The sequence below is a fragment of the Passer domesticus genome, chromosome 28 (assembly GCF_036417665.1).
Source record: "Passer domesticus isolate bPasDom1 chromosome 28, bPasDom1.hap1, whole genome shotgun sequence".
In the NCBI taxonomy this organism is placed as follows: Eukaryota; Metazoa; Chordata; class Aves; order Passeriformes; family Passeridae; genus Passer; species Passer domesticus.
In genome coordinates this window covers 3,633,429-3,646,632 of record NC_087501.1, presented here as the reverse complement: position 1 = coordinate 3,646,632, position 13,204 = coordinate 3,633,429, and the positions used below count along the sequence as shown (strand labels likewise).

General features: G+C 51.0%; 1 protein-coding gene across 1 annotated transcript in view; it reads left to right on the top strand.

Annotated features, from left to right (window-relative positions):
• GFRA2 (GDNF family receptor alpha 2) overlaps positions 1-10,449 on the top strand; it is a 30,144-nt gene extending 19,695 nt beyond the window's left edge. The window contains exons 5-9 of the mRNA XM_064400387.1: positions 7,742-7,851; positions 7,926-8,066; positions 8,143-8,318; positions 9,190-9,243; positions 9,366-10,449. Coding sequence (XP_064256457.1) covers positions 7,742-7,851; positions 7,926-8,066; positions 8,143-8,318; positions 9,190-9,243; positions 9,366-9,494 — 610 coding nt within the window. The 3' untranslated portion in view covers positions 9,495-10,449. The remainder of the gene's footprint in view (positions 1-7,741; positions 7,852-7,925; positions 8,067-8,142; positions 8,319-9,189; positions 9,244-9,365) is intronic.
• The last annotated feature ends 2,755 nt before the right edge of the window (positions 10,450-13,204 follow it).

Genomic DNA, 13,204 nt, shown 5'->3' with positions numbered 1-13,204 from the left:
GTTTTTTGGGAGAAGCATGGGAGAGCTGGGATGGGGCTTTTGCTCTGGAAAACACCCAGATCTCGGATTTATTTATGTTGACTTTGCTGGAACCTCAGGGATTTTTTCCTTGGGATGGGGCATGGATGCACTCCTTGGATCTGGGTTTTCAGGAGAAAATCCCATCCCATCCCATCCGCTCCCCCCTGGCATCTCCAGCTAAAATGATGGGACACAAAACCCCTGTGTCCCCTCATCCTGGGGAACAAGGCAGGGCCATGGGATTTCCCATGATCCGTGAGTTTATCCATCCCAAACTCCTGATCCTGGAGGACCAGGCAGGGCTGTGGGATTTCCCATTATCCGTGAGTTTATCCATCCCAAACTCCTGATCCTGGAGGACCAGGCAGGGCCATGGGATTTCCCATTATCCGTGAGTTTATCCATCCCAAACTCCTGATCCTGGAGGACCAGGCAGGGCTGTGGGATTTCCCATTATCCGTGAGTTTATCCATCCCAAACTCCTGATCCTGGAGGACAAGGCAGGGCTGTGGGATTTCCCATTATCTGTGAGTTTATCCATCCCAAACTCCTGCTCCTGGAGGACAAGGCAGGGCCATGGGATTTCCCATGATCCAGGAGTTTTTCCGTCCCAAACTCCTGATCCTGGAGGACCAGGCAGGGCCATGGGATTTCCCATTCCAGGAGTTTCTCAATCCCACATCCCAGCCCGATGCTCATCCCGATCTGACAGGGGCCTGGCAAGGGCTGTGGAGCCAGAGCAGATCCCAAGTGCTTCCAGAGCTGGAGGTGACAGGACATGAGATAATTCTCCTGCCAGAGTAATTAACCTGCCAGGGTAATTAATTAACTCTCCTGGCTCAAAGCCTAATGAAGGAAAACCCTCTCTGGCGGGACAGGATTTTCCAGAGGGATTTTTCCTGCATGGATGTTGATCCAGGGGCTGCTGCTCCTTTAGGACAAGACTTCTACCCCTAAAAAGAAGCAGAAAAATGGAGGAGAGGGTAAATGAATACTCCAGCATGGAAAACAGCCCTTCCAGAGCTTTTCCTGGCTCTCCGTGCTGCTTTCCAGCTGTGTGGGGCTGCTGGGGCTGGACACCAGCCCTGTCCCCTCGGTCACAAAGGTCACAAGGAAGCTCCATCCTGCCGGGAGTGGCTCTGCATGTGGAATGTTCTGGATGCAGGAGGGGTTTAACCCTTCCCTGCTGTCCTGAAGGCACAGAGGGTCCGGGATGTCCCTCCTTGTGTCCCCTCAAGGACTCAGATCCCGGTAAAGGGACAGGATCTTTGGAGTGCAGGCTGAAATCCCACTTTGTTTCCTCCATATAAATCCATTCCAACGGCCTTGACCCGGCCACAAATCCCACGGGAGCTGCCCCAGGACTCTGGGAGCCACTGAGCCGTGATTTGTGCAGCTCAGGAAGCTTTCCCCCATCTTTCCCCCCATCTTTTCCCATCTTTTCCCCCTCTCAGAGCCTGACAAAGTCCCGGAGCTTTTGTGGCTGATTGCAAGGGACAGGTTTTAGCTCCCGGAATACAAAAACCTTTGGCGAAGCACAAACCTCAGCGAAGGGGAAAGGGAAGGGAAGGGGAGAAAAGAGCTGATTTCAGCAGCTGCAGCTCGCTGGATTTTTCATCTTGCATCAGCAAGTCGGGAGCACAAATAATCTGCTCTTACACGCTCCAGTGGTGCCGGTGCCGGAGAAATTCCCAACCTCCACTGGCTGGAGCTCCTCAGCATCCAAAGCGGGGATGTTGGGTCATTTCCTGCATTTTTATCCCAGTTTTTGGTGTATTTAAATCCAGGGGGTGAGGGATGGTCCTTCTTACAGGATATTTGTGTGAAGTGGATTGTGATTGGAACATCCAAAGTGGGAATGTTGGGTCATTTCCTGGATTTTTATCCCAGTTTTTGGTGTATTTAAATCCAGGGGGTGAGGGATGCTCCCTCTTACATGAGGTTTGTTTGTCAAGGATTTTGGCCAGGGCTGGGCTGAAGTTCCTCAGCATCCAAAGTGGGGATGTTGGGTCATTTCCTGCATTTTTATCCCAGTTTTTTGGTGTATTTAAATCCAGGGGGTGAGGGATGGTCCTTCTTACAGGATATTTGTGTGAAGAGGATTGTGGTTGGGGTTGGAACATCCAAAGTGGGGATGTTGGGTCATTTCCCAGATTTTTATTCCAATTTTTGATGTGTTTAAATCCGGGGGGCGCCTCAGGGATGCTCCCCCTCCCAGGATATTTGTGAGTCAAGGATTTTGGCCAAAGTGGGGATGTTGTATCATTTCCAGGATTTTTTTTATTCCACTTTTTGGTGTGTTTAAATCCAGAGGGGGTTGGGGATGCTGCCCCTTACAGGATGTTTGTGTGTCAAGGATTTTGACTGGGGTTGGGCTGGAGCTCCTCAGCATCCAAGTGGATGTTGGATCATTTTCCTGATTTTTATCCCAATTTTTGATGTGTTTAAAGCCGAGGGGTGTGAGAGATGCTTCCCTTTACAGGATGTTTGTGTGAAGAGGATTTTGGCTGGGGTTGGAGCATCCAAAGTGGGAATGTTGAGCAATTTCCCAGATTTTTATCCCAATTTTTGATGTGTTTAAATCCAAGGGTGGGGGGGAGGTCAGGGATGGTCCCTGTCCCAGGATATTTGTGCATCAAGGATTTTGGCCAGGATTAGAGCATCCAAAGTGGGGATGTTGAGCAATTTCCCAGATTTTTATCCCAATTTTTCACGTGTTTAAATCCAGGGGGGGTCAGGGATGGTCCCTCTTACAGGATATTTGTGTGTCAAGGATTTTGGCCAAAGTGGGGATGTTGAGTCATTTCCCAGATTTTTATCCCAATTTTTCACGTGTTTAAATCCAAGGGTGGGGGGTCAGGGATGGTCCCTGTCCCAGGATATTTGTGTGTCAAGGATTTTGGCCAAGGTGGGGATGTTGGATCTCCTCCTGGATTTTTATCCCAATTTTTGACGTGTTTAAATCCGGGGGGGGGGGGGGGTCAGGGATGCTCCCCCTCCCAGGATATTTGTGTGTCAAGGATTTTGGCCAGGTTTGGGCTGGAGTTTTGGCTCGGGAAGGAGGGATGGGATCCAGGCTGGCTGGGAATTGATGGAACACCAAAGATGGGAAGGGAGCGCGGCTCGGCAGCGGCGCGGCCCCGCGGCACGGCCGTTGTTTGGCGCAGACACAACGCCACCCGTAATGGATGTTTCCTTGATAAACAGCAGCTCAACTTCTCATTACTCCCTGTAATGAGAGCCTGTCTGGGAAGAAGAAGGAGCGGGGAAAAATTGCTCCTGGATTTAATGGGAGCTGAGAGAGCTCGGGTTCAGAGGGGAGCGGAGAAGTCTCCAAACCTGGTTTGGGATTTGGAAATCTGGGAAAAATTCCCAAATCTGGTGGATTTTGAAGTGGAGGGGGTGCCCCACATGTGGAGGCAGGAAGAAGAAAAGAAGGAGCAGGGAAAGAAGGAGCAGAGAAAAATTTCTCTTGGATTTAACGGAAACTGGGAGAGCTCGGATTCAGAGGGACTGGATGTGGAGAAGACTCCAAACCCAGTTTGGGCATAGGAAATATGTGAAAATCCCCAAATCTGATGGATTTGGAAAGTCGAGGGGCAACACTGGGGGGGGTCCCTCACTTGTGGAGGCAGCTGGGGAAGCAGAAAAGAAGGAGCGGGGGGGAAGAAGGAGCAGGGAAAAATTGCTCTGGGATTTAATGGGAGCTGGGAGAGCTCGGGTTCAAAGGGGACAGAGGGTGGAGGTGTCTCCAAACCCGGTTTAGGATTGGAGAATCTGTGAAAATCCCCAAATCTGGTGGATTTGGAAAGCCAAGGGGCAGCACTGGGGGGTCCCTCACGTGAGGAGGCGGCTGGGGAAGAAGAAAAGAAGGAGCAGGGAAAGAAGACGGAACAGGGAAAGATTTCTCCTGGATTTCATGGGAGCTTGGAGAAATCTGGGAAAATCAGTGAAAATCTCCGAATCTGGTGGATTTTGAAGTGGTGGGGCAGCACTCGGGGGGTTCCCCGCAAGAGGAGGAGGCTGGGGGAGGGCTCAGCTCCCTGCGGGCTCGCCGGGCTCTTACCACGAGAATCAGTCAATTCTCGCTGAATAATTAACTCGAGAGGCTTCCCAAGTATTGACTTAATGTGACAGCGAGTCTGTCTTGAGCCGGGCTTTGCTTGTGTAAACACAATCTCCTGTTGGGCTCAGTTAGCGGCTCAATGGGACAGAACGGGCCCGCAATTAAAATCAAACGGTGCCGGCTCCGTCCTCCCCTTCCCGGGGAGCAGCAGGGCTCGAGGATTAAAAAAAATCCACCCAAAAAAGGCCTTTGAGTCACTGATCTCAGCGCTGGATCAAAACGTGGTGGCCTGAAATGCGTGCGGAGAACGAAATTGTTAATTAGTAACTGCCGACTTTGAGGTTCTGCCCTAATTGTTTTCCCTCTTGCGGGGTTTCCTCTGCGTTGGGAATTTTTCCCTGGGTTTGTTGTGGGTTTGACTTTTTCCTGCTGTGTCCATAGCCCTGAGCAAGGAATTCCAGAGGCTGGAAAGGTCCTCCAGGATCAGAGTCCAACCTTTGGTCCCCACCTTGTCCCCAGCCCAGAGCTCTGAGTGGCACCTCCAGGGGATCCTTGGGCTCCTCCAGGGGTTCCTTGGACATCTCCAGGCATTCCCTGGATGCCTCCAGGGGTTCCTTTGGCACCTCCAAGGGTTCCTTGGATACCTCCAGGGGATCCTTGGGCATCTCCAGGCCATCTCTGGACATCTCCAGAGGTTCCTTTGGCACCTCCAGGGGTTCCTTGGGCACCTCCAAGGGTTCCCTGAACATCTCCAGGAGCTCTTTGGGCACCTCCAAGGGTTCCTTTGGCACCTTCAAGCCATCCCTGGACACCTCAAGGGGTTCCTTGGTCACTTCCAGGTCATCCTTTGACACTTCCAGGTCATCCTTTGACACCTCCAGGATTCCTTGGATATCTCCAAGGGTTCTCTGAACATCTCCAAGGGTTCTTTGGGCATCTCCAGGTGTTCCCTGGACATCTCCAGTGATGGCGACTCCAAACCCCCCACAGGCAGTCCCTTCCCAAGCCTGACCCCCTTTCCGGGAGGAAATTCCTCTGGAATTTGGGCCGAGAGCCTCAGAAGGATGACCAAAAATTCCCTTTTTCCCTCCAGCCTCCCGCAGCTCAGCCCAGAACAGGTGACTCCTCTCCCCAGACAACTTCTCCTGGATAAAACAAATCCATCCATTGATCTTTTTCTCCCTCCCCTGTGAACTCCTCGCTCGATTTGGCAGCGGGTCATCCACAAAAGCCGACTTTTATTCCAGCTTCCCTCTTTCCTTCAGCTGCTCCCCCTCCCCGGGATGCTTTGAATTTACCTGCGAGCATTTGAGGGGAATTTTTTTTAATCTCAGCATCTCCCAACTTCAAAAGAATCCCTCTCCAGCAGGACGGGAATGTTGGGAGGGCGATGCCCAGCGGGATTTTCGTGTCTCGCCGAGTTTTTTCTGTGTTGTCGCAGCTTCCTGAACATCCCCAGCTGGGCAGGAGAGGGGGAGCGGATTTTTCCCAGCGATTTTCTTAGAAAATTCCCTCAGTCCCCATAAATTGCCCATGAAAAAAAAAATAATTCCACCTCTGGAGGAATCCCGGTGTCTTCTCCATGAAATATTCAGGAGCAGGATGCTGTTGGATTGGATGTGTGCTGAGTTATCACCGCAGCTCGGGGGGATGGGAGTAATTAACACTCAATTAAGCTCTTAAAAAATCACAAAAAAAAAAAAAACAAACCCAAACCCGTCCCAAAACCTCCGTGTTTGGTAAATTTTAATGTCAGAGCCAGTGGGGTTTTGGTGGTGCAGAAAAACAGGGAATGGGAGAGGAGCTGGAGGCAGGTGGGCCCTGTAGGGATGTTTGAAGTCCCCAAAATTTGGGATATGTGTGCTGGGGGCGGGAGGACAGGAATAAAAATCCCTTAAATTGGGGATTTATGCACCTGGGATAAATGTACAGGTAACAAAAATCCCCTAAATTTGGGATTTATGCACCTGGGATAAATGTACAGGTACAAGATGTCCCCTAAATTTGGGATATCGGCACCAGGTGTTTGTGTAGGAATGCACAAAGTCCCTTAAATTTGAGATTTAAGCACATGGGATAAATGTACAGGTGCAAATTTGGCATTGATGCACTGGGAATAGAGGTATGGAATTAAAAAGACCCTTAAATTCAGGATATTTAAAGGAATCCAGGGATCCAGGTCCTTGGGAAGTGCCTGGATTTGGCAGCAGGGTCTGTTCAACCCCGGGATCCTGGGGGGTCTTCCTGGGGCTTTTCCTGCAGGAATCCAAGAGGAGCAGTTTGGAAACCCCTAAATGGGAATCCAGCCCTTGGAGCGGGTTTGGGATGGCAGATCTGAGTGCACATCCAGAATTAATTTTTTTAATCCCTTTTCTTTCACTCCTTTGGGGTTTTTTTAGCAGGGGGAGGCAACTCTTAGGAAAATCCTCCTCCATCCCTCATCCAGAGCCAGCCCAGCTCTTCCCAACTTTTCCAGGCCATCCCCACCTGCCTCCTCCAGCTGCCAGCAGCGATTTGGCACTGATTCCTCCTTGTTCCCGCTAAGATGGACTTGGCTCCTTCTCCTTTCCCTTTTTTTTCATTCCTTTGGAGCCCTTGAAAGCCAAAACCCGCCGGGCCTAGGCCGAGCTTTTATTCCTGGCAGCGAATCCCATCCAGCGGCTTCCAAAGTCGCCGTGTCCAACGGGAAGAGTGACATCTGGCTTGGATATTCCTGAAGGATTTCCCAGCTGCATCCTCATGGATTATGAAAGGAATAACATTTGCCTCAGAGGATGCTCCGGGTCGGGAGCGGAGCCCCGGGGAGCAGCGGTGACAAATTTTCCTGGCGCTCCGCGCTGAACTCGCCGCGCTTCCTGCAGGGAATTGACGTCCCTTCGCCTCGGATTTGGGAAGAGAGGGAAATGCTGTCGGAAAGTTTTATTCCTCTCCTGCGGAGAAGCTGGGGAAGGAGCAGGTTTTTGGATTTCTGCCATTCCCACCCCGGAGCTGAGGTTTGGCTGCAGGGAGGGTGGAGCATCCCCCAAAAATAAAAAAATGCTGGAAAAGCTTTTCTGGGCTTTGTGCAAGGAAAATTCCCTTCCAGGAGTTGAGGATCTGCCCCGAGAATGGGAGTGGGATGAAGCTCTCTGCTCTGTGGGGAGTTTTCCATGGGCTGAGTCACAAGGAAGGAAAATAAACATGGAAACAACACTCCTGGTGGGGGAGTTTTATTTCCAGGAAGAAGGAGAAGGAGAAAGTTTCCTCATTGCTTCACACACCACGGCAGAACTGCAGAATCCTGGTTTTCCCTTAATTCCTTCTTCATCCCGAGCTCTTCTTCCTTCTCCGCCCTCCCATCCCCATCACAGAGCAGCCCCTCAAACCCACCCCAGTTCCATCCTTTCCCGAGGATATTCCTCTTGTGTTTTTGCTGTTCATTGAGATTTGAGGTGTGGATGAGCATGGCCATTCCCAGGATCCTGTCTCCTCTTGGGAGCACTTGGATAACCCAGCCGGAGAGCCTGAATTGCCCTGGAATTTCGCAGCCTGTGTGGGGATGTTGGGAATGGGGCACTTTTATTCTGTCTAAAAAATTCCTGCTGGCCGTGGAGTCACTCTGGGATGGAACTGGCACTGAAATCCCGTTGCTTTCCCACTTTTCCTCCTCTGCAGATCCCGGCTGGCTGATTTCCACACCAACTGCCAGGCCACCTTCCAGTCCCTGACCAGCTGTCCTGGGGACAACTTCCAGGCGTGCCTGGGCTCCTACGCAGGGCTCATCGGTGAGTGCCGGGAGTCGGGATCAGGAATGGCTTTTCCCGCTGGGATTTCATCCCCGTTCCCTCCTTCTCACCAGGCTTTGACATCACCCCCAACTACGTGGACGCCAGCACCACCAGCATCACCATCTCGCCCTGGTGCTCCTGCAAAGGCAGTGGGAATATGGAGGAGGAGTGCGAGAAATTCCTGCGGGATTTCACGGAAAATCCCTGTCTCCGTAAGGCGCTTCCCCGCCCCGCCCCTTCGACCTTGTTTTATCATTCCCATCCTTCCTAAATCTCTCCCGCTGCCAGGAAACGCCATCCAAGCTTTTGGGAACGGCACCGACGTGAACCTGGCTCCCAAAAATCCCAATCCCGCCGCGACGGTGCTGCCGAAGGTGGAGAAGAGCCCGGTGCTGCCGGACGACGTCAACGACAGCCACACCGCCTACGACACGAGCGTCATCAGCACCTGCACCTCCCTCCAGGTGTGGCCCAGTCCCTGCCGCAAACTGGGAGCACTGGTGGGGGTGTGGGACATCCACGCATCCCGTGGGATGGGAAAATGTCCTGCTCGGACTCATCCGGGGTCTGGAAGGATCTGGGCACTATTTGGGGTCTGGAATTGGGAGGGAAATGGAATTCCCCGCCCGTCTTCCCCCTCACCTGCCAAGGTGACTCCCTGAGCCTGACTTCTCCTCGTTTGGGAGCTGGAATTCCATGTTTTTTTGGGAATTATGGAAAATCCGTGATGTCTTGCTGAGCGCTGGGCTTGGGCGTCCATGTTTTGTTCCATGGGTGGAAAAGGAGTGGGAGGGAAATGGGACTGGGGAGTGGCTGGGGATGTTCCGGGAATGTAGGGGAATGGGACTGGGGAATGGGATTGGGGAATTGGATTGGGGATGTCCCAGGAATGTAGGGAAATGGGACTGGGGAATGGGATTGGGGAATGGCCGGGGATATTCCAGGAATGTAGGGAAATGGGATTGGGGAATCGGATTGGGGAATTGGATTTGGGATGTCCCAGGAATGCAGGGAAATGGGACTGGGGAGTGGCTGGGGATGTTCCGGGAATGCAGGGAAATGGGACTGGGGAATGGCTAGGGCTATCCTGGGAATGCAGAGGAGTGCGATGGGATGGGGTGAGGTGTCCCAGGATTCCAGGCAGGATTCCTGGCAGGATCACAGGGGCAGTGAGGCAGGATCCATTGAAGCCTCTGTGGAGATGGGATGAGCCATTCCCAAATTTCCCTGTTCTCCATCACCTGCTCCGAGCTGATTCCCACAGGGAAATTCAGGACCCCAAACCAGCTCCAGGGGCACATTCCTCCCCTAACCATTCCCAATTTCTCCTGCCAGGAACAAGGCCTGAAGTCCAACAAATCCAAGGAGCAGAGCTTGTGCTACTCCCAGGTACTTGGGGGATCCCGGGGCTGGGAATTCTTTCCCAAAGCAAACATCTTGGGACTGACATCCCGGAGGTGTTTCCCAACTTTGGGATGCTTTTCCCTAAAACTCCCATCCCTCCTCGCCAGGCCCAGCTGACCACGGATGTGATGCCGGACCAGAAGACTTTCATGGATCCCAAGGCGGGAAGCAGCCGGCAGCGGGAGAGCCGGATCCTGCTCCTCATTCCCATCCTGATCCCGGTGCTGGGGCTATAGAGGGGTGGGAAGGAGCGGCCAGTGGGACGGGGACACTCAGACCAGTGCCACCAGTGCCACCAGTGCCCACCAGTGCCCACCGCTGCCGCGCTTGCGCCGGAGACTGGAACGCTCCCAAATCCCAGGAATGCCGAGCTCTGGAGAGGCAGGAGGAGCCTTCACCAAGCTGGGAAACTTTGGTGGTTTTCTTCCTACTTTTCATTTTTCCCGTTTTTTTGGGGGCTTTTTTTTTTTGGTCTTTTCTGGGATGGTTTTCCAGAGTGGATCCTGGGAAAACTCCCTGGAATGGGCCTGGAATGGGGGTCTGGAGCTGCCAGCGGTGCTGGGGAGGGAAAAAAGTCAGAGAAAAGCTTTGGGAAAGGTGAATTTCAGGATCCTTTGCACTGGGGTGGCCACAGGAACAACGAGGATTCCGCATGGGAACATCCCAAAGGATGAAGGCGCCATCGGGAGCCACATGGAGGAGACTCCCACAGCTCTTCCCGTTGGTTTGTGGGGGATTTTGGTTGGGAGTTTTCCTCGGAGAGTTTCCGAATGGAAGAGAAAAGAAACTGGTGTGAAATGTGTGAGGTTGTGCTGATGTTTTCAATCATTCCAGGGGAAGAGGTTCCATTTTTTTTTTTATTTTTTAAATTTTTTTTAATTTGGAATTTGGGTTGGGAGTGGAATTTGACCCATCCAGGGTCAGAATTTCATATTTTCCCTCTCCACTTTATTTCCTGTATACATATAACATACGGATATTCCCATATACATAACCCTACCCATCCTGTGGCTTTTAAATTCCCATTTTCCCCTTCATTTTCCCTCTTTTTTATTAATTTTTTTTAATCCCTCCAATTCCTGCAACAACTTCCAAATGTATTCTTGGAAAATTTATTTTTTTTAACAATGTCTATAATGGAAAAAAAAGAAAAACCAAAATAAACCAAGGAGAACAAACCAAGGAATGAAACAGCCCTAAAATCCAAGATTCCATAAAAATCCCCATATCTGGTGGGGAGAAAAAAACGGGAACCTTTCAGCTTTAGGAATGCCAGGATTTGGGTTGGAATTCAACAATTCCCAGCCTTTTTTTCCTGAAGGAGACAACAAACAGAGAAGCATTCTCAAGGAGCTGCCACATTCCCATTTTCTGGTGGCGTTTTGGGAATTTTTATGTGCAAGATTTTCAGGTTGCAGATTCCAGCCCCTCCCTTGGATTTGGGGCACAGGAAGAGTGAAGGGCTGGAATTTTTTATTTAGTTGGGATTTTTATTTCTTTGGGGGTTTTGGGAGTGGAAATGTCAATTTCCATCCAGCTGTGCACGTGGAAAAAGGGATTTTGGGAATTTTGGGAGCCTGGGGTTGGTAAAATTGTGGAATTACAGAATTCCAGATTGGGATGGACCTTAAAATGATCTCATTCCAGCCTCTGCTGTGGACTGGGACAATTCCCATGATCCCAGCTTGCTCCAAGCAGGCTTTGGACATTCCAGGGATGTGGAAAATGGGATGGAAGGATCCCAGTGCTGCTCGCCAGGAGCTGGAGCTGACAGAGAGGGGAGGGAGGGATGAACATTCCCTTTTCCAGCGTGGAAAATCCGACGGGGGATGTGGGAGCTGGCAAAGGGAACATAAACAAACCCCGTCTCTCCTGGAATTCCTGCTGCAATCCTGGGCTGCTTTTGCCCGGGAAGGGGCGGCTCTGAGCCGGAGCCAGGTGTGGAGCAACCAAAAAAAGGGATTTGGGAGGTCCACAGCAAAATCTGGGATCCCTCCTGGGGATGATTCCCAAATCTGGGTGTTCTCAGTTTGGGCTGGGAGCCCTGAGCGCTGCTGGGTTTCCTTGGGAAAGAGGCTGGAAAATGCAGCAGGGATTTCTTCCTGGGAAAGCTGGGAGTGCTCCAGGACTTTCCAGAAGGAGTAGAAACTGCTCAGAAAGGTCATGGAAGTGTCTCCATCCAGCACCACTGGGCATTCCAAGAATTCCCTGCTCGGGAGTTGGGATCCATGGAGGCCCTGGGGTTACTGGGAATGGGGATTTGCTCCAAGATTCTCTCTAGGAATGGCAATTCCAGCACTGGAAGTGGGTTTTGTTCCAGGATTCCCTCCAGGAATGGTGATTCCAGCACTGGGAATGGGGTCTTCATCCAGGATTCCCTCTGGGAATGGCGGTTCCAGCACTGGGAATGGGGAATTGATCCAGGATTCCCTCCAGGAATGGCAATTCCAGCACTGGGAATGGGTTTTGCTCAAATATTCCCTCCAGGAATGGAAATTCCAACATTCCCTCCAGGAATGGGGATTCCACCACTGGGAAAGGGTTTGGCTCAACTATTCCCTCCAGGAACAGAAATTCCAACATTCCCTCCAGGAATGGCAATTCCAGCACCGCTCTGTGCCCGGTTTGGAGCCATTCCCATCCCCCCTCCACTCAGGTTCCCAAAATCTCCCCAACCCCACCCAAACCCCTGGTGCTTCCTCCACCACATTCCCCGCACGTTAATTACAGGAGAAGAGAATTCCCGTGCTTTGTGTGGAAGTGGAAAATGCTGGGATGTAAAACCCCGGCTGCCAGGATGGATAATTAACTCTGGAGATAATTCCCTCTTCATTTGGACTCAATTACTTTCCTGATAGGAGAAAGTGCTGAAAACACAATTTTTTTTTTTTTCCTGGGATGTGGCCTAAAATAATAATGGGAAAAATCCACTCAAGGTTTTCCCAGGAGAGCTTTTCCTTCCTGGGATAAAGGAGAGGATAAATCCCAGTTAATGCTCCAGAATTCCAGCTTGGCATTGCCCTCCTGTCCTTGGAATGTTGGGTTTGGGGGAATACAGAGCATTTTGGGGGTTTTAGGATGGATCAGCTGGGGTGGGAATGTCACAGGGTTTGCTCCAAGGAGGAATTGCTGGGAAATGAGTTTTTTGGTGGGATAATTTGGAATTTTGGAGGAGTTTTAAGGAATATTTTGTGTCCCTGGGGTCATCTTGTGGTGCCTGCACCAAAACTCCCACAAATCCTCAAGTTCCAATGGATAATTCCATGAGGAATTCCCCCATTTCCCAGCTGGAATCTCCCATTCCCAGCCATTCCTTGGAGCAGTAATCCCAAGGGGAATAAAAAGCCATTTAACCTCTTTGGAAAGCAAAGCATTTCCTGGAATATTCCACATGAATTCCCAGGATTTTTCCTCCTGGCCATGTCTGGATTCTGAATTTTTTCCCAAATTTCCAATTCTGAATTTTGGCTCCTTAAGGAATTTTTCCCTCCTGAAGGAATTTTTGCCTCTCCAGATCTTTTTATTCCTTCCCTCTGTGCCCGGGGCTGTAAATCCCAGCTGGGCCCTTCCAAAGGAAATATTCCAAGAGGATTTTTTTTTGCATCCAGGTTTTTGGAGCAGTTAAAAAGTCCCCGTGCTCCTCAGAGGAAATGCCAAGCAGTGGGAGCAGGAAGGAAAAAATAGATGGAAAAGGGTTTTAGGGAGGGTTTTAAAAATAGCGGATCTTTGGAGGAGAAATCTGGGAAGACGTCAGGAGAGAGCCTCAAACAAGAGGGGGAAAGAATTTTCTGGAAAATTTGGGTTAATTCATTGCTGGATTGGGGCGGTCTTGGTGTTCTGGGGTTTCTCTCCTGAAAATCCAAGGAAAAGGGGTGAAAATGTGGGAGAGGGATGGGAGGAATTGCAGCTGTTTGGGATTGGAGGGGGAACATTGCTGGGTTTTCAT